Source organism: Falco biarmicus, chromosome 1 (assembly GCF_023638135.1).
Source record: "Falco biarmicus isolate bFalBia1 chromosome 1, bFalBia1.pri, whole genome shotgun sequence".
Classification (NCBI taxonomy): domain Eukaryota; kingdom Metazoa; phylum Chordata; class Aves; order Falconiformes; family Falconidae; genus Falco; species Falco biarmicus.
In genome coordinates, this window is record NC_079288.1 from 67,768,056 (window position 1) to 67,788,839 (window position 20,784).

Below are 20,784 nucleotides of genomic sequence, written 5' to 3' on the forward strand. Positions count from 1 at the left end.
CCGCCGTCTCCCGGCAGGGCGGGGGACCGTGGCCCCGGGTCGCGCGCGCAGAGGCGCGCACGTGACAGTCCGTCGTCGTCCCGTCCCCCCCCCCCCCCCTCCCGCGAGGGTGCCTTGCTTCCTCCTCCTCCGCCCCGCGCCGTCAGTGCCTCAGCGTCGTGCGCGGAGCCGAGCCCGGCGGCCGGAGCCGGAGAGCCACACCCCCTTGCCGGAGCCGGGCAGCCGATGGCGTTCTCTCCTGTGGCCGTGAGCTCGGAGGCGTCGCCGGAGCCGGGCGGCAGCGGGAGCCCGGGCGAGGAGGCGGATGGGGAGCGGGAGCCGCTACCGCGGCTGGGCGAGAGGCCGGTGCCCGGGAACCGCCTGAAGGAAGTGGTGGGCGCGTCCTTGGCGTCGCTGTGTCTCGGCCCCCTCGCCGGACCTCAGCGCCTCGGGACCCTGGTGGATTGCCTGGTGCTGAACTACCGCCTGCGGCAGGGGCTGGGCCGGAGCCGGGACCGCGGGGCCGAGGGCGGGGGCGCGGCCGAGGGGCCGCTGCGCTGCTGCGGCTGCGGCAGGTTCCTGAGCGAGCCGGTCACCGTCCCGTGCGGGCACACCTACTGCCGCCGCTGTCTCCGGAGGGAGCTGCGGGCCCGCTGCCGCCGCTGCCGGGACTGGCTACTGCCGTCGGGGGGCACCAGCACGGCCGCTGCCCCGCTGCGGACCAGCGTCGTCCTCAACCAGCTGGCGGAGAAGTGGTTCCCGGGCGAGTGCGAGCGGGCGAGGACCGGGAGCCGGCTGGAGGAGCTGCTGGCCCAGGGCCGCTTCCGAGAGGCTCTGGGCGCCGCCGGCCAAGCTCTGCGAGCAGGTAAGGCTGGAGGGGGCAGGCTGTTCTCCACCGGTCCCCCGGGCCTGAGCCGCAGGCTCCCGCCTCGCTCTCCGCCCCTGCCCCGGCGGGACCGTAGCGAGCCGGCGGTGGGCGGGGGGGTGGCGGTGTGGCGGAGCCGGCGGGTGTGCGCTCCCCGCCGGCCCCTCGGCCCCGCTCCCTGCTCTGGGGCTGGCGGCGAGCGAAACCGACCGGTAAAGAACATCGAAAGTTTTTTTTTCGAGTTTGAGAGGCTTCAGGGAACTTCCCCCTAGTCTGGCGGAGCGGAGGGACCGGTTACGGGACGCGAAGCTGTTCGCACTTCGGCTGAGCCTCAAGCCCGGTCGTGGGGCGCGCCTCAGAGACACGGAGGGGCGCCAGCATCGGCTTCTTTCACGTTTTGCTTTATTTTTTTTTTCCTTCCCCCGCGTACTTTCGTGGGACGTGCTCACGGGAGAGTTTGCGGCTTTGTTCGGGTTTGTATTTGATAACCGCTGTGCACGGACCAGAGAAATTCTGTTACTCTGTTTAACCTTGTTTCCTGAGAGAGACCTATTTTCAGTCTTAAGTGTCACCAAGACAATTCCCAGCAGGCCGGGCCCAGTTGCATAAGCAGGCAGGCACGGAGGGGGACAGGTTGTGTAATGGCAGTGACATCATAGGTGGGTGTGGTTGAAGTTTTATAATACAGTGTTGGGAGAGGGTGCAAAGATGGGAGGTAGAGGCAGGCTTTTAGGCTCGCCTGTATCGGTTGCCAGCGGTATGTCTGGTACCGGTACCATGGACACATGAGAGACGGTCAGTTTTTCAGTTTAGTCTTTGTAGAGAGAGAGCGAGTCAGATTTGCGTGACGGATACACCTAGATGGATCCAGTACCAGGTTCCTTTGTTGTTTTTTGTTCGACTGGATTTTGACACCTGTGGGTGACCTGTGGGGTTCTGTTTTCATTTGTGCCGTTTTATTTCTGTTCAGAAATTTAGGAATTAATATTTTTACAGATTTTAAGTGTATTACGTATGTATAGTTGTCTGTAGCGGAGAAAATACCAAAAGCTTGCATAAGACTAATCCTTCCAATCTGTTCTGTGGAGATTCATTAGATCTAGTTCCAGAATAAACTGTTTTCAGTGTAGGTGGGATTAAATCTCAGATATATTTTATATGCCTTTTTACAATCTAATTTGAAGAGGTTCAGTTGTGGCCTTCAATTCTACGTTATTTGCCAAGGTGTTTCCAAAGTGCAGGATATGGCATAGATGTGACCTGAGAAAGTGGTGATTCTGTTTTGAACCTTGGAACTGTATGGAGCAGACCTTTCCTCTTTGTGTGTTCTGAAGTACAGCATTGACTCATACAGGTCACAAAAGAAATGGAGTCAAAAATCAGTGGCCTTCAGGATACAAACTGTCATCTATTATTCATCACATACTGATCACACAAACAGGGGACCTGTTTTGTGTTTCAAGATTGCTTTGAAAGAATAAAAGAGAAAATTAATTCTAGGGTCTAGTTAATCCTTATTTTATAGATTTGGCAATATGATTTAGGTATCTATGGGGAAAGAACTTGGATTCCTTGTTTTGTGAAGCTATAGCTTAAATTCTGGCTTTAGAACAGGTTTAAAATTTGAAAATAGTTACCAGCTGTGATGCTTATCTCAAATTTTATTATTCAAATTCAGTACATGCGCTGCAATTATGTGCTAGAAGCTCAGTTTAAGATCCGTTGTACAGCTATTTCCTGTGTCTCCAGTCCTACTGAAGAACTATCGATATTCCAAGTATTCTGGTAAAGTACTGAAGAACTTCATGAATCAGAATGCAGACATGTTAAATGTGAGTTTAGAGCTGTAGGCTCACAACTACAAATGGAAGGTGATTTCAGGCCAATAGAGAGCTAATTAATAGCTGCTGGTACACTTACTATCTTCCTACAGAACATGAATCTTGAAAACACTTAGAGATGAAAAACCATAGCATTAGAAATGTGTTCATGTTTAAAATCTTTCATGTTCTGTTTCAATGTTTCCTCATTGCTAGTTCATCTCTGATTCTTCTTAATGCAAATAGAAAAATAAAAAATTGTGATAAAAATAAATCTGATGTCCTAAGTAAGGCATTGGCACTAAACCTTTACTCAAATGGCATCTTTTTGTAACTTTCTTACATTTCTTGAAACATCTGAAAGAGAAGTATTTGCCATGGTACAAAAGTGACTTTTGAAAAATGTGGTTAGTGTATTTTCAAAAATATGGTTAGTATATTCCTTGCAGAAGTAGAAATGGAATAGGTTAGTTAAAGGAAGTCTGTTGGATTAAAATGTAAGTGCAGCTTGTCTTTAATCAAGTGTCCTGAAACACACAGCTAATAGGCTTGAGTTTGGTCTGAATCACAGACTCATTCCTGCTGGAGTGGACCTCAGGAGGTCTGTTGACCAATCAATCTCCTGTTCAAAGCAGAATAAACACTGAGGCCAGAGCAGTTTGCTTAAGGTTTTGTCCAGCTGGATGATAAAAACCTACAAGGATGAAAATTTCACAGCCTGTCTGGGCAACCTGCTCAAAGGTTCACTATTCTCATAGTGAGAAATTGTCTTCTTATTTCAAGTCTGAACTACCCTTTTTTCAGTTTATAACCATTGTCTCTGGTCTTTCCCCCCATGCACTTCAGTAAAGAGTCTTCTAGGTAGCCTCTTCTTGGATTCTGGAAGGCTGTTGGGTTCTCCCAAGGGCTCTGGGAATTGTTTTCCACTAAACAAGCCCAGTTCTCTCAGCCTCTTCTTGTGGGTTGTGTGTTCCAACCCCTGATCATTGTGGTGACTCTGTAGTCATGTATTAATAAATACTGTGTCCTAAAGTTTTCTCTGCACAGTGGTTGTGATGTGCATGTCTTTTTATTTTGAAGAATTCTGTATATTGTTAAGAACCATATAAAAAGCATGCAGGATCAGATCAGAGGTGGTCCATTTATCAGTATGTTTATGACGACAGTAGTCAGGAGCATATGCTTTGGAATATAAAAAAAAGAACACATAATGAGTGGGTTTTTGTGTGTACACCTTTGTATACTTTCCTGTTAGTGTAATAACTGGTACACACAGTTCTGCACTGAAAGTACCTGGTGTCTTTTTTATTAAAATCATTTGTCTTTGGGTATGCTAGAAGTGAGTGATTTCAGTATTTACAATATATTGGATTACTGAAATTGAAAATTCAAGCACAGATTTCTGCTCTGTTTAGTCTTTGGTATAAGGATCTGAAATAGTTTTGCATCTTCCCTTTAGGTGGTAAATGTTAAAATATATGCTGAAATATTGCAAAATGATGTTTTCACAATTACAAAACAAAGAAATTATAGCTACAAAATTGAATGTATAGATGTAGATAGAATCATAGATCATTTAGGTTGGAAAAGACCTTTAAGATCAAGTCCAGCTGTTATCCTGGCACTGTCAAGTACACCACTAAACCACATCCCTAAGCACCACATCTACACATCTTTTTAAATACCACCAGGGATGGTGACTCAACCACATCCCTGGGCAGCCTGTTCCAATGCTTGATAGCCCTTCCAGTGGAGCACTTTTTCCTAATATCCAATCTAAACCTCCCCGGTGCAACTTGAGGCCATTTCCTCTTGTCCTGTTGCTTGTTATTTGGGAGAAGAGACTTGCACTGACCTTGATACAGCCTCCTTTCAGGGAGCTGTAGAGAGCAGTGTCTCCCCTCAGTCTCCTTTTCTCCAGACTAAACACCCCCTGGTTCTCTCAGCCGCTCCTCATAGGACTTGTGCTCCAGACCCTTCACCAGCTCCGTTCCCCTTCTCTGGACACGCTCCAGCACCTCAGTGTCTGTCTTGTCATAAGGGCCCCAAAACCGAACACAGTGTTCGAGGTGCGGCCTCACCAGTGCTGCTGAGCACAGGGGGACGATCACTGCCCTTGTCCTGCTGGCCACACCATTTGTGGTACAAGCCAGGATGCTGTTGGCCTTTTTGGCCACCTGGGCACACGGCTGGCTCATGTTCAGCTGGTTTTTGACCAACATCCCCAGGTCCTTTTCCTCCAGGCAGCTTTCCAGCTGCTCTTCCCCAAGCCTGTGGTGTTGTGTGGGGTTGTTGTGACCCAAGTGTAGAACCTGGCACTTCTCCTTGTTGGACCTCACAAAATTGGCCTCATCTCATTGATCCAGCCTACCCTTGAGCAGATCAATGCTCTGCCCAACGTGGTGTTGTCTTCAAGTTTACTGAGTGTGCACTAGTTCTCTTCATCCAGATCATTGATACAGATATTAAACAGAACTGGCCCCAGTACTGAGCCCTGGGGAACACCACTTGTGACCTGCCACCTTTGGTCTTGCAAATATTGAGACCCAATTTTTTACATGCATTAATCATTAATTGGCAGCATTTGTGTGTGTTCAGCAGCAGAATTGGGGTCCCAATTAAACTCCGCTTGATTTAGCCTTTTGTTTTGTACCGGTTCAGTTGGAATTATGCTTTTCTGTTTGAAAAAGAAATGGACAAAATGTCTACCTGCTGTAGATTTGAACTTACATTTTTATATTCAAACTACCCTTCACCCTCCCCCAGGAAAGAAGTCTGAGAGTTCCTCTGGTCATGTTATATGCTTGAAAGTCTAAAAAAGATGAGCTCCCTCTGTGTGCAAATAGGTAGCTTATCAGAGTACAAAGACCTGCACTTACTGCTGCCTTTCAAGAAGAGAATTTGGTTTGGTACTAACTCTGCTGGGCAACAAAGACTCAAATACAATAGAGAAAATGGTCTGAAGAGTGTGATCTGAGCTCCTGCCTTACTAGGCTACAGGATCACAAAACACAAAGCCACGGGAAAGCAGGCTTCAGAGTTGTTCTGCTTGTATAACTAGTATTTAAGTCAGACAAAGACAGTTTCCCAAACTTCTGTTCATGCAAACATTTTATTATATCTAAAATAAAATAAAAACCAAACGAACCAGGTTTGGGAATATTTGTATTTGAAGGGAAATAGTCAACTCGAAAGACAACTCATATCAGAAAGACACTTCGGTTTCAACTGTGAAATCTTCCCTGAGGTTTGATTTTCTTAACCCTCTCTTTTTCCTTAAGTTTTTTTCACATGTAGCATTGTGGATCTAAATATAAAGCAATATGTTGGAATACATGGGAATATTGACCAGTTTGGCTTTTAAATGTAAAACAAGCTCATGTTGGAAAACATGAAAATTTAAACTAGACATTTAGAATAGGCCAAGATAGAATATTGATTTGAAATTATCCCCTTGAAGAAAACCTTGTTGAAATATACTTAAAGAACAATTTAATTTTAGTATCATTTACAGTAGACCGATGTTTGACTTATCTCATTCAATGAAAAACAAGGATGTTTTTCTTTAAAAAAAAACAAGAACAAAGCAGCGTGCTGGCATTTTTTCCAAACAATAACTACAGTAAGTTGTGTTATGAAAACTGTAGTTTTAGTGGCATGGAGATGAGTGTGCTTCCCATTTAGAGGTTGCTTTACTAAAAGTGCAAAATGCTGTATGGACATGAGAATTTGTCTTTACTGAACACATACTAATGTTTTCCCATTGCAGAAGTTCCACTAGTACGACTCCTTACAACAGGGCTGCCAGCTGGTATTAAAGGCTTTCTGGTACTGGCTATCACTTTTCAGACCACATGGTGATAAAGCCTAATTCTGGTACTTAACCAGATGGATGCCATTGTGAAAGTGGCATGTGTGTCTCCAGCCATAGTTGGAAGAGGTTGGGCATTATAAAAACAAATGACAGCCTAAAGAAAAACCGAAATGTTTGAAAGCAAACTTTGTAATATTTAGACTTTTTAATATGTGCACTGAATTCCCAGATTTCTGTGGGTTTGAATGAGTGTAATATAAAGCTAGTCTACTTAGTCCTCATTTTTTGTTGTGCAGTAGTACTGAGCAATACTTTATTCTGTTGACCTCAGTGATAGATCCTTTAAAATATATTTTATTGTTGCTGCAATACATTAGAGGGTCCAAAATTTGATCTTTGGCTTGAAAGACATGAGCCTGGAATTACTGCCACTTTTAATAACTGGGGGGCAGGGGAGAATGTACTCCAGTAATTTTGAAAGTATTGTACAAGAAAGTGTGTTTATGAAATATCACTATGAAAGCATATCTAATTAAAAATTACATATTTCTGAATTGTTAAAAATGTTACTTTGTCTTCAGATTCCAGTGACTTGATGCTAAGAATTTACCGTGCTGAGTCATATGTTGGCCTCCAAGAATATAAAACAGCCATAGAAGATCTAAATTTTGTTATTTCTAAAATGCCAAATTGGCCAGAGGTGAGTTGATATGAACTCTTCATTTTTCAAAATCTGTGTTTATCTATAAAATTAATGAACTCTAAATTATACTTGCATCAAGTTAAGAACCTAGGTCAGCTACCTTAAACATCATCTTGTAACACATGCAAAATGCTGAATGGTATCTTAAAATAGTTACTTATAGTTACAGGTTACTGATGAGTACAGCAGGTTGGAGTTGATTGACAAACATACTTAGAGTTGGGATAGTTTATGGTAATGTAACCTGTGACAGCTGGGGTTTGTTTTGTTTATTTCTTATTTTTTGTTGAGAGGGACACTGCTATTCTTTTGCTGAAAAGCTCAAAGAAACCCAGTGGGAACTGAGCTTTGCAAATAGCGCAGGCAGCTGGGGAGTCACTGGCTTTCAGAATTGTAAGGCACTGCATAACTGTAAGAGACTGCAGCACTGTCTAAATTCTGAGCACAGCAGGAGCAGCAAGGTCTTGCCACACAAGGGGAGGTAACTGCTGCTGTTTTGGTATCTCCTGTGTTCAGCAGTTCCACAGCTACTGCATATTCAGGGAGCATCCTGCTTTATGCTTTTCAGCATTGGTAGTACTGTCTACTTTTTTTCTGTATGCTTGGAAAGAAACCTTACTTAACTGAGCTTGGTAGGAGGATTAGCATACTTTCCTTCTTCAGAATACATCTTAATGAAACTGCCCAAATCCATCAAAGATGATGCATACCCTTATCTGACAGCCTTGTTTAACAGATCCTGCTGTTAATACTGGCAGTTGTTCTGTAGAAACTGCGCTCTGGGTTTTTTTTTTTGTTTGTTTGTTCTTAATTTCAGTTTCTGGCTCATTATCCAAAATCTCATCTACAACTAGGTATTGTTGTTTTATCTAACTTTTGTTAGAAAACTTCTTTTGTCTAACTTGGACTTATGTTAGTGCAAATACAACTTTTTAAAACTGACATAAATTGAGTAAGGGACTTCTTAGTTCCAACGTAATATAATTATAGGTAGATTCAGGAAAATTTAGTAGTCTTTTTTTTTCCCCTCTCTTTCCCCACCCCCCCCCACCCCCACCCCCCCTTTCAGGAAAAACAGTGCACAGATTATTTTTTTTTCCTAGCTGTTGTCCAGTATTCAAGAATAAAATATAGTTGGAGGAAGGATTTCCAGAAGTTTATTGTTTTGTTTTAAAAATATAGATTAAGATATATATAAGGGATACATGGTCGTGTGGATTGTTTTCTTTCTAGCTATCCTTCTCCTGCAGGCTGGAACCGTAAGGCTTTTAATGAAACAGAGGGCAAAAAAGGTGTCTGGTAAGCCGTTGTATGAAGTTAAGTAATAATTTGCATTTCCTGTCACTCTTCTTCCCCTCCAAAGGGTCACAGAAGAGGGAAATTAAGGCTTTTTGTGTATTCAGCGCTAAGCATGTAAGGCAAAGCAAGTTAACCGGAAGGAGACTAACACCAGACTGCCCCATGACTCTTTTCAAACACTGTAGGGAATGTATGTTAGACAAGGCATGTAGGTCATCCACACTGTGCACAGCTGAAGTTTGTTGAGGAGCTACATTCTTCTTGTCATGGAGGGTTCTAATTCTGTTGTAGTGCCTGCAAGATGAATACTGCAGTTCTGCGTACTTGATAGAAATGTCTTCATGGTATCTGTTTTTCAGGTCTACTTCCGGAAAGGAAAAGTGCTGCAAGACTCTGGCTTTGTAGGTGATGCCTTACAACTGTTTCTACAGTGCTTAGCCCTTGATGAGGACTTTCTTCCAGCCAAGCTAGAAGTAGAAAGGGTAATTTTGTTTTTGAAACTGGATTACTCTCTCTGATGTGATTCTTTTATAAAACTCCCATTATGGTAGGCTTTAAGCATGTAAAAATCTTCAATACATACAGAGAAGGTTCAGGTGGCAGATTATTTATTTTCAAGGTATATCATACTATGTTGAAGAGATAGCCCTAATGTACATGTTTTAAGCACATGTTTATAAGTACATAGGCTTTTGAAGTTATTAAATGAAAATCTAGAAAACTGGAAAGCAGGCAGCAAGTTGTACTCTTCTGTGCCCAGAGCGCAACAGTTTTTCTTTGATAATAAAAATTACATTGAAAAATTTTGTTGATGCATGATATTGAATTGATAATGTCTATCTGAAGAGCTCACTCATTTGTAGTAAAGATTTCTGGATAAATTTATTTTTAGTAATACAGCTATGTAAACTTGTTTTCAATCGTTCTTTCTCAGTTATGCTTAAATAAAGCTCTGGTTTTGAGGATAACTCCATATAGATTAAATTCTTATTTTTGGTATGTAGTTTTATAATGGAGCTATGTCTATATCTTTTTTCATTATTATGAACATTTAGCTGTTTGTTTTCTAGACATTGTGTGATGTGCTGTCACCAGAGAAGTTAGGAGAGAGTCTGAAGGAATCTGCTTGGAATTCACCGCATACTCGAAACAAACCTTTTATACTTAGTTCTGAGGTGACCGAGTCTTACTGTAACTTACAGCTTTGTCCTGAGCAGGTAAAAAAACCTATAGGATAAGTTTCCTCCTTGCCCGATATGCAAACATCAGGTGTTCTGATATCCTTATTTGTCATACTTTCCAGCCTAAATGCTGACTTTCTGTAATTAGCTAAATTGGAAGAAAAGAATTGTGATTTGGAAGTAATGTATTTTCATTTGGAGAGTTAGACTCCTCATTCCAGTGAACTACTTATTAGAAGGTGCTGAGATTTTATTTTAGTGACTTCAAAATAAAGAGAAATACAAGTTTTGTTCTCTTTGAAGCAGGTGAAGACTTGTAATTTGTTAACGCTAAGCAAATTTGAGTACTGTCTTATTAAATTTCTTTAGTTAACTAATGAACTAACTATGGGTGTCAGTTTGACTTGTATATCTTTGCATGTTCACATCTTGCATACTTAGATTTGTGTTACTCTAACTACACTTTCGTTCATCTTACCATTACAGAGTTTAGAAGGATCAGATGTACTGGAGCCTGTTAGTGGAAGCTTAAATCGCACACAGTCTGCCCATGCTCTTAACTCAACAAAAGACCTTGCCAAGGAAGATGGCTTAAAGAGAGTGTCTTCTGAACCCCTTCTCTCTGGACAAGAAAAAGGTGCTTTGTTGAAAAGAAAGCTTTCCTTTTCAGAACAGGATACAGTTGTGTGTGAAGATGGAAGAAACAAACACAAAAAGCAAGGAGGTAAACAGTCACTTACATTGAAATGTAAAGTGTTTACTGACTTGCGCCTTTTTTTGAAGGACTATTTTGTCTTATGTTTCCTTAGAAAGTACAAAAAGGGACATGACACTGGTTTTTGGAACAATTCCAGGGGATCTGATTGATGTATCAGATTTTGAGTGCTCTCTATGTATGAGGTAAGATTTTTCTCCTTGATTAGTATTTCCATTATAGATGTTTGGCCCCATACCTGCTACACATATAAACTCAGGTACATATAGGTTGTGATGAGTTCTGGTATGAGTCAATACTTTTCAGCCTTCCTCTATCCCTGCTTATTTAAATGTGTCACTTGCTATAGTGGAATATAATACAGCATTATTTTAATCAGCTTGCTTTTTAAATTAAGCTTGGCATTGCTAACCAGTAACTTTAAAAGGACAGGATCTTTTGTGGTTAAATGTTACAGGTTTTCTTCAGTCAATAGAACTATTAAACTTTTTATTTTGGGAAGGGTAATGCTTAGAAGCATTGCTTGTGAACCGCATACTTGTCTAGGACATGTAGATACTTCAGCATGTTAGTCTACTTAAATGTAGCTGATGTATTTGAAAGCTCTTACTGTCTTGGTTTTCAGAATAAATACCTTAAAACATATTATGTATACTAAACTGTCCATAGTTCTGTTACTAGTGTATGATGCTTCTATTAAAACAACTTAGCTCCTCAAAGAATCACTTAATTTTGGGTATTCTGAATCTCTGTGTAGTGCAACCACAATCTTTATACGTTGAGATAAATGTTTAGGTATTTAGAGTGTTGAAGTATGTCCAGATTCATCAGAAAACGAAAACTGTGTAGTGTTGAATTGAAACGAACTGCAGTATAGGATTAAAAGTAAAATAAGGAGATATGGGATTAATTTTTCTCTTCTTTGTTATAGTATAACTAGTCTTAAAAATTAAAGAGGTTGATCGCTGACTTTTTAGCAAAACACACTTGCCATGGCATCTAACTTCTAATAACTTTGTTTCAGGCTATTCTTTGAGCCAGTGACAACCCCTTGTGGACATACGTTTTGCAAAGGTTGCTTGGAACGGTGTTTAGATCATGCTCCTCAGTGTCCACTCTGTAAGGAGAGTTTGAAAGAGGTACTGTTTCTCAGTAGAGTTCACAAATACAAATACTGTTATCATTTTAAAGGCTGTTTCACTTAAACCCTGCAACTTGGATTCACTTGTGTTGTGGATCGCTGCTAGAAAGGAAAAACCTGAGACAAACTTTGTCAATACAAGTTGGTTAGGCTTGCCTCAGGGTCTTAGAGGTTTTATGTTTCTGTGACCATCTACTATATTGATGTAATTAAATCCTAAGTCTTTTTAAACTTTGGTTTTCGTATTTGTATGGCTGTATAACCTAGGAAATCAATTCTGTCTCTGGTAAGCATAGAAGTACAAACTAAGTTAGACACTTGAATTGTCAGACACTAAGAATTAAAGTAGAGAATCTAATTTTCAAATATTACAGTAATGTGAGCTGTTAAGTAATGAAACATAAGAACTTCAGAGCTGTAGGTTTCATATGTTCAATTCATGACACATTTCATATGTTATGGTTTTAAATAAAAGCTGCATTTTCTCAAGCCTCTTGTTAATATATATGAAAAAAAAAAACCTAATATATTTTTTTCAATTGCCTAACAGTACCTTGCAAGCAGAAAATATAGCATCACAGAACTGCTGGAGGAATTAATAATGAAGTATCTGTCTGATGAATTGTGTGAGAGAAAAAGAATTCATGCTGAAGAAACTGCTGAACACTCAAAGTAAGCTTGCTGTCTTTTATCTAGAAAACTTGAGAGGTCTATGTATGTATGGAAGCAGTATGGAAATCCTTTTTAGAAGTGTTTTATTGTTTTGGTGATTATTAATAATGGCATATTATAGATGCAAGAAGGAGTATAAAGTCATGTTAATTTGGGGTCTTAGGTATTTCAGAAAATTAACTTTTTTTAGCTACTGTGGAAATAAAAAAATCACAGTTTGATAGCAGCAATGTGAGGCTCTTAAGTCCTCTACAGAATACATTTGCCCTTCTGTTTCTCTTTCTGCATGCACTGTCGTGAAGCTTCAATTTTCACTTCACTGCTGTGAATGGAATTGTCCTCTTGAGTTGGCTGCAGAGTCTGGGATACTTGAATTTCTTTCAAAGCAGTTCAGGATAGATGTTAATTGTATAATGATAGATAGGTGTGATGAAAAGAAATCATTTGGATTTTGTTGTGATCTTGATGTTTACCTCTAGTAGACTTCCTTCCGATATATAAAGCATTGTGTATTGTAGACATGAATATTGGAAAACTATTTAAACCAGTAGCTCATGCAACTTATGTAACCGAATCCATACATTAGAATTATGTTTTATAGTCTGAAAGGTGTTAAAATTAAATAACTGGTAATGTTTTAATGCTAACTTGTTTGTATCAATTATCAACTGTACATACTTGATAAGATATCATGAAAAAAATATGGTATTTTTCAATTAGGTGTGCTGAGGCATATTGCAAGGTAGAAATTACACCCTGGGTTGCATCTTGTGATCTGGAGTCCCTCACTCAAAATAATCTAAGTGGTGACATGGCTACTATGTAGTTACTAGTTACTGCTACATCTTTTTAGTTCCAGGAAAACTGTGGTTCTGAGGGCATAATGGCTTGTATAGCTCAAACTAAAACAAAAAGGAAAAATGTAACTAACACCCCTGTCCTCAAAACAAAGGCCTTCATTCGCTGACTAGATACTACGAACTAGATAACTATGAGGCTTACTGTCCAGGATGTATTCAAACTAGTACATAGGTATTCAGTCACTGTTAGTATGTTTTTGTTATTTATGAAAGTTATTGCAATGTGCTTATTATTAAACTTTGAAAAGAGTGCACCACTGAAATACAGCAAACATACTGAAAAAAATTATTGTCTTGGCATAGCTCAGTGCTTAGATATTTAAGTCACGTATTGCTTTTGATGTTCTCTTGAAGCTTGACCAAGAATGTTCCGATGTTTGTTTGCACTATGGCATATCCTACTGTGCCTTGCCCTCTACATGTGTTTGAGCCAAGATACCGACTAATGATTCGCAGAAGTATGGAAACTGGAACTAAACAGTTTGGGATGTGTATAAGTGATGCTCAAAACAGGTAGGTTTACATCCTAATTCTAAGCATGTCATCTCTTATGTCTTTTTTTTTTTTTTTTTTTTTTTAATCTAAGAAGTGTTTTTTCAGAGCTATATAATTGCATTACTGACAAGGTCTTTTTTCTAGTTTTGCAGATTATGGTTGCATGCTGCAAATTAGGAACGTTCATTTTCTACCTGATGGACGGTCTGTTGTTGATACAGTTGGTGGAAAGAGATTTAGAGTTTTACGGAGAGGGATGAAAGATGGTTATTGCACTGCAGACATTGAATATTTGGAAGATGTTAAGGTATCCAGAATTCTGTCTAAATACTTACTAGTGTTAACGCCTGCAGATTTTTGCTTCGTTTGTTCTTGAGAGCTCTGTTTCAAATTTTTAGGTCCCTGGACCAGTGGAAGATTCAGTGCCAGCACGCAAAAGAAATGGAAGCTAGCTTAATTTTTTTATTATTATAAAGCAACAAAGAAATCCTATGGGTTTTGTTTGAACAATAGTTTGAAACTAACTTTTAAAAATATCACAGGACTTCTTTACTATTCAGTCATTAGCAATCAAGGTTTAGGAGAATGCAAGAAATATATTTAAATATAGTTGAATGTTTCTCAATTTTAGTTTAAACACCTTAATTGTTTCTTTATCTCTAATGATATTTTCATTCCTCCTATAGGTTGCTGATGCAGAAGAACTAAAGAAACTGAGAGAACTTCACAATTTTGTTTACAATCAGGCCTGCAGTTGGTTCCAAAACTTAAGAAACAAATTTCGCACTCAAATTCTTCAGCATTTTGGGCCAATGCCTGACAGGGAGGAAAATATACAGGTGAGACATCATTTAGTATCAACTATTAGGTGCTTATTTTTCAAAATAAACCCTCTGTTAATGACTACTAAACATTAAAAGAAAAAAACTAGCTTTTTTCCCCAGCTTCGTAGGCAGTAAGTCTTGTATCTTGTTTTCTGTTATAATGAGCCACAAAAGGCAATTCTGTCACTGTTCAGCAGTTTTGCAGGGAAGGATGATATGCTGCTGTGGAGATAAAACTACTAAACTGAGAACACTTTAAGTTCCAGTAGCATTTTGAACTGTTGGTTTATGTAAAGATGTTAGAATTCAAATGGAAAAAACCCTGTATTTTCTTCCCTGTGATACGTGCAGGCAGTAATCTTCAGCAAAGAGGTAATCACAACACTTTCCTCCTTTCTGAGTTAGTGCCATAAACTGCTGCAGCTGGTAGGATTTGATGAATGTTTCTTAAGAAACTAGCTGCAGCAATCTATTTTAATGATTATTGTAAACAACTAATGAAGGTTGATGAGATCCTGAGAGAATGGAGGCTGGAGAAAAGTAGCATTTAAAGATACGTAAGATTTGGATTTCAAAGTGGAATTATATATTAAGTGGGGTCTTGAAAGAGCCTGACCCTCACCCGTCTGCTAGATACTTTTATGAGACTATATAAACCAATCAGGGGGGACTGTAGATGCTGTGGAGGCCAGTGCATGAATTCAGAAGTGATTTTAGAACAATTGAATAAAAAAAAAAAGGACTTAAAACAACGTACTAGGAAAGATGAGTAAGTGTGCAAAACCAGGGTAACTAGCAGGTCAGCAACACTGTGAGTATGTACCTGAGATTTATGATGGAAGACAAATGTGTCAACAGTGCGTTACAGATGCAGGGGGAGAGAAAGTCATCCTTCAGCGTACCACTACCAGTAATATTTTTGCAAGTCATTTGAGGTAATTAATCTTCTCTGCAGTGATAGGACCTCTGCTGAGGAGTGTTATGTCTAGTTCTGGGCTTAACATCTAAGGCTTAATGTAAAGAATTGAATAAAATACAGGAAAAAGCTCCATAGTATGTTTTATCAACCTAGAAGAAACTAGTTCAGTAGTCATGCTCTGTCTAGGAAGTAATGAGAAGGGAGTGGAATTGGGAGGTGATGGAGGAGCCCTTCAAATGTAACAAGACAATTGTAATGAAAACATTAGGCTTCGAGAATACTCAAGCCTTAAGAACAGCATGACAGATAATGGATTCGGTTTTTATCAGGGAGGTTTGTTATTAGGTGATTGTCCTATACTTAGCAATCTTTTCCCAAGGAAGCTATGAGCTTCCTTTGTTGTCTTAAAAATAATTGCTTTATCAAGCTTAGTTTAAGTATACTTTGACTTCTCAGCTGGGGAGGGATCAGAAGAGATCCCTTCAGAACCCATCTGATCTCACGGATGTGGAATTCTCTAGTTAGTATCAAACTTTAAACTAGTCTTTGTCATTGACCACTTTGTCTTTTAATGTCTTCATGTTAGTCAACTATACTGCATTGGTTATGGGTAACCAACTTATCTTTTGTTTTTAGGCAATGCCCAATGGTCCTGCTTGGTGTTGGTGGCTTCTAGCTGTTCTCCCAGTAGACCCCAGATATCAGCTGTCAGTTCTCTCCATGATGTCTTTAAAAGACCGTCTGATAAAAATCCAACATATACTCACATATTTTTCTAGAGACCAGTCCAAGTGACTAACCACCTGGGTCTTCCTGAAAAGTTACTCTGTTCTGGTTGTAGTAGCAGCTGGAATTTTTGCTGCCTTTGCACATCTAGCACTGGTTTGAGAAGTGTAGTGGAACTGCTTTTTCTCTCTCCTCCCCACCCTCCTGACTTCCTGAACCATGTGGTTCTTTGAATGCACATTTTCTTCAACTATGAGAGAAGACCACTGACGATTGCACAAAGTCAATCCAGCTAGATATGTTTTTCACGTTATCTACATTACAATTTGCACTATGTAGAAGAGAACCTTTTTGAGACTTGATAATTTTAGCCACTGACTTTTTAAAGCTGTGGGAAGTATAGGACTTAGGCTGACAGTCCAAGTTTACAACATTGAGGAGGTATTAAAGGTTTTGCAAATGTTTGCCTCGTACAACTGTTCTTTTGCTGTTTGCACAAATATTTGAAAAGTAGTATTGAATGTCACTGTTGAACATTACTACTCTTGTTGAATTATCTTGACCGTGAACATGGCACAGAATTTTAAGTTATCTTGTAAATATATGCATCACGAAACAGTTGACAATATGAACTGTATGCTGAAGTGAGAGCCAATTTTAAGGAACAAATGCAAAAAAAAAAAGGTACTTCTGTCTAAAAATACTTAAACTGTGAATATGGTTTACAAACCTAGGCCTGTACATGTTAAAGAGGAAACTGAAAACTAAATGCTAGTACCGGTTAAATTTCTACGGGGCTTTTCAGGCTGGCTGTTCTTCCAGAGCACACACTTAGTTTATAGAGCTTAGAAGAAGAAATCTTAGAGAGTGTGTGTGTGTGTGTTTGGGGATTGTGTATCCAGGATTTAAAAGCTTAAAGTTTTATTTGAACTTTTTAAGTTGGTGCAAATGTGAGTTCTATGCCTTATTCATATCAATAGTAGAGCACACTGCAGTGGCGAGGTTAGCATCATGCTGCCAATAGGTACTTTTTGTAATTAAAGGTTTGCATATTTGTGAATATGTCTGATACTGGCTTTCTTGTATGTAAATCATTTGTAAAATATTTCTTAAATCTTGCTTTTGCTAATATATTTAATTTTCAATAAAAGCTAAACGTTTGTAATATTTTTAACTTTATCAGAAACTAAAGATCACTTTTGTTTTCCATGTGCTTCTATTCTGGATTCTCAAGTAAATCCAGAAGCTGCTGTTTAACCTACATCAAGGTGGCCAGCACTTTGTGACATAATTGGTATTGGACATAATCAGGCTCATTTATTGGCCAGATGAGGTTTTTGCTGGTGTTCTGCTTTTGTATCTACTTTGTTTAAATTAAGGTAGTTTCAGGTATGAAGTCTGCATTTCACAAAACTTAAATTGCAGGAAACTGTGCTTGCAGAACTGTTAGGTATTTCACAGGCTTGCTAATCAGATGCTTTCGCAAGAAAATTTCATTACAAAGAAACAGCAACAGCAAAAAAAGCAAAGTTACTGTGATTAACACATGTTGCATCTAGACTGATTGTAAGTACTACTCTTCAGTAATTATTCCGCAAATGTGATCATTGTAGGTGCTGTTGGGAATGCTATGAAATTGAGAATGGGGAGGAAAGATTTTTAAGAGGATTTTCAGGTTGGAATTCTTTGAAATGGTTGTTTTGTGGACCAGATTTTGTCACTTTGCTCTGCCCCATTCTAACTGCACAGGCTTGCCTGAATGTTGGCACAGACCTGTCAGTAAGTACCTTGGAGAGATACCGTGCTGTACTTTACACAGGGGTTTGAATTTGGGGAGCACTCACTTATTCTTTTGATTCCTCCCACCGCCCCATGCCACACAGCAAGAGGGTTCTTTAGCTATCAAACAATAAAACAGCAACAGGCTAAGGACCAAGTTTGATCAACTTATTATTATAATAAAGTTGACAATGTAATTAAGCCTGAGTGGAATGTGAGCAATCTAGGCATGAGTGAAAGGGAAAGGGGGAAAGCTCGCTTGCTATGTAGGCAAGGTACAACTGTTAATGATAATTCTTACCTGATGATGAGCAACAGTCAAGAACATTGTCAACCTCTCCTGTTCTCTGTTATGATGTAAGGATGACTCCTTCACCAGGCAGCACCCCTGGACCAGCCAGCAAGAGCTACCCCAAGTTAGTGTGGGGACACCTTGTTTACGGGGTTGCACCTTCCCTGTTTGATCACATGACTGACAAGTTGACATAGACATGTTCTTCACGTGTAAGAACAAAACTAGATGTGTCTCAAAAGACTGGTGGTCTGTAAATAGCTATACAATAAATTGGATGTGTGTGTATATTAATATAAGAAAGTTGTAAACCTCAACATGAGGGATTGAAGTCACTGTACGGAGAAGTATCTGCCCAGAACTGATAGGTAGTTTTCAAATTTTTCTGGCAAGGACCTCTTCCCATTCTGCTAAATTGTGGCCAAAGATCTCACTGAAATTCTTAATTCATGATTAATACTCACCTCTAGTCTTTTTACTTTAAATTACTCTTACCAATCATCATTTCTTCTAACAACTTGGTGCCTGAAGTGAGAACTAACAGACTTTAGGTTCAGAAATTTGTTTTCTTGGTGTGAAACAGCAACTTTGTGTTTCTCCGTCTAACTTGATTTTTTTGTTTGTTTGTTTATTTAACTGGCTTCATCTGTAACATTCATTCTAGCAAACTGTTTCTCTGTGGGCCTAACTTTCTTTAAGGACAATATGCAAGGATGGCTGTAAGATATGTTGGTGCAGGTGGCTGTGAAGCTTGAAGGGATGCTAGAAAGTTAATTGGGAGAAACGTTTGCTCTGAAACCCCTGAAAGACTAGGCCAGATTCAGATGCTAGGGGCTTTACAAGACTTGGAAGGACAGTACACTCATCCCTTTGGTTCTGTAAATTATCCAACCCGTTCCTTTTGAGCTCTGTCTCGGAGTGTGTGTGTGTGGTGGGGTAAGTACCTGCCACATACTGAAATTTTACTACAGCCTCATTCGCATTGGATACAAGTGAGACACGGTAGAGCTGATCCACACAACATTCTTCTGAAAGACAGCACAAGGGAGTCTCACAGTGCAAGGTGCTGCTCATTTGACATTACCAGTTGGGGCAGGGACAGTTCCCAGAGAAAATGGTTGAAACTTTGGCTTTGAGCACATCTTCAGGAGCAGGAGACAAACCATAACTGTCTGGCTGCACCTGACCAAGCCTGAGGTGTTGCTCTTTCAGTACTGTCTGACTGCAGAAACCTGTCTATCTACAACTGGATTTCTAATGGAAGAAGGTGGTTCCATTAGTGAGTAGACATGAGATACCAGTTTAAGTATTATTGTATCCATGCCACTTGGTATCACACTGAAATCTGCCTATTGCCCTCTCATTTATGTGCATAAATAAAGCCACAGTTTGTTTAATGCTAGGATGTAAGTTATTCTAAAGCCTTTACCAAAACAAAGCAAAATAAAGAGTCTACTGAGTTTTGAGCCTTAAGTTTGGTGAAGTTGTACTTTCCTGGGTGCTCATGACTGCAAGTGCTTTTACAAGAGAAAGCCAATAGCAGGATTTCACCGTGGGTAATTGCAGTAGTGATAGTACCAGTGATGTAGCTGAAATGCAGTCAGGAGCGCCTGCAAGGATGTGGCAGGCTCTCTGGGACAAAGAGGCTTGAATGTTAGTGAGAAAGAAGTTGATAAAAAAGTCTTTATATTTCTAGCTGAGGGGTTTTGTTTGGTAAGTAAATGGAAGAATATCCTATGTTGGAAATTATTTTTAAAGCGGACTAAATATGAATCTGTACTAGCTAGGAAGCTGGCCATTCACTAGATGTCCAAGTGTGTTAGAAAAGGGAAATGATGTAATGGGAAACTGGGGACAGGGAGTTGTGCTAAACTAAGACAAATACAGTCGCTTTCCAATCCAAATAGAAATTCTCAAGCTTGGCGTCTGAAACTCCTTAATTATACCATCTAATTGGTGAGCGTTGTTCTTTGCGTTCTCAAGAGCTTTCCGATCTGCCAGCTACGAATATTTTTATCAGCGTAAAGAGCTATACAAGGTGCTTGGCAGAGTGGGGTGGCTTCTCCCTGATGCTGCTGTAGGGTGGTGGCGGTTTGGAGGTTTTATCTTTTTCCATTTTCTGTGTGTTCCTGTCACCGTCCCCCAGCCTTGCACCAGACTGTGCTTAGTTCTTACTGAGGGCTCCTTGTTGGGGCTGCCGCAGCCCGTCCCCTTCCCTATGCCAATGTATCAGGGCTGTTTATCAGGCGTTTCAGCCAGCTGCCCCTTGGAGGAAATCTCGGTATCTATCTTGGAAGCTCCGAGTTCCTATGAAAGACAACCTGTTCTTTTCTGTGAAAAGCTCTGTCCTTGAAAAAGACTCGAACTTGATGTTTGATATTCTCAAGCATCTGTTGAGCTTTTGGCAACTTGTTTGCTGCACTATTTTTCTATCAGGATATCCTCCTACTGTTGATGAAATCTGTCACCAGGAGGGGAGAGAAGAAAAGCTGTTATCCTTAGTTCTTTCAGTAGGTTCCATGCACATACATCTTAATTCCTTCTTTAAGTTTTGAATTTTACCTTCCACAGGGAACAACAAATCTTCTGTCTTCTCCAAGTCTAAGATCTTCTTTACACTTGGCGCATACTCTTCAGGAACTAAGTCCTTCAGAAAGCTCCCAGTCTAGCTGAACTGATACTTCAGTCATTGTTTTCCAT

General features: G+C 40.1%; 1 protein-coding gene across 1 annotated transcript; it reads left to right on the top strand.

The window, feature by feature from the left end:
• Positions 1 to 89: 89 nt before the first annotated feature.
• LONRF1 (LON peptidase N-terminal domain and ring finger 1) lies at positions 90 to 19,557 on the top strand. The gene is made up of 12 exons (XM_056332001.1): positions 90 to 844; positions 7,060 to 7,178; positions 8,840 to 8,962; positions 9,551 to 9,697; positions 10,148 to 10,385; positions 10,471 to 10,561; positions 11,401 to 11,515; positions 12,068 to 12,189; positions 13,404 to 13,562; positions 13,689 to 13,851; positions 14,231 to 14,383; positions 15,924 to 19,557. The coding sequence occupies exons 1-12, from the start codon at positions 226 to 228 to the stop codon at positions 16,080 to 16,082; spliced, it is 2,208 nt and encodes a 735-aa protein (XP_056187976.1). The 5' UTR covers positions 90 to 225; the 3' UTR covers positions 16,083 to 19,557.
• The last annotated feature ends 1,227 nt before the right edge of the window (positions 19,558 to 20,784 follow it).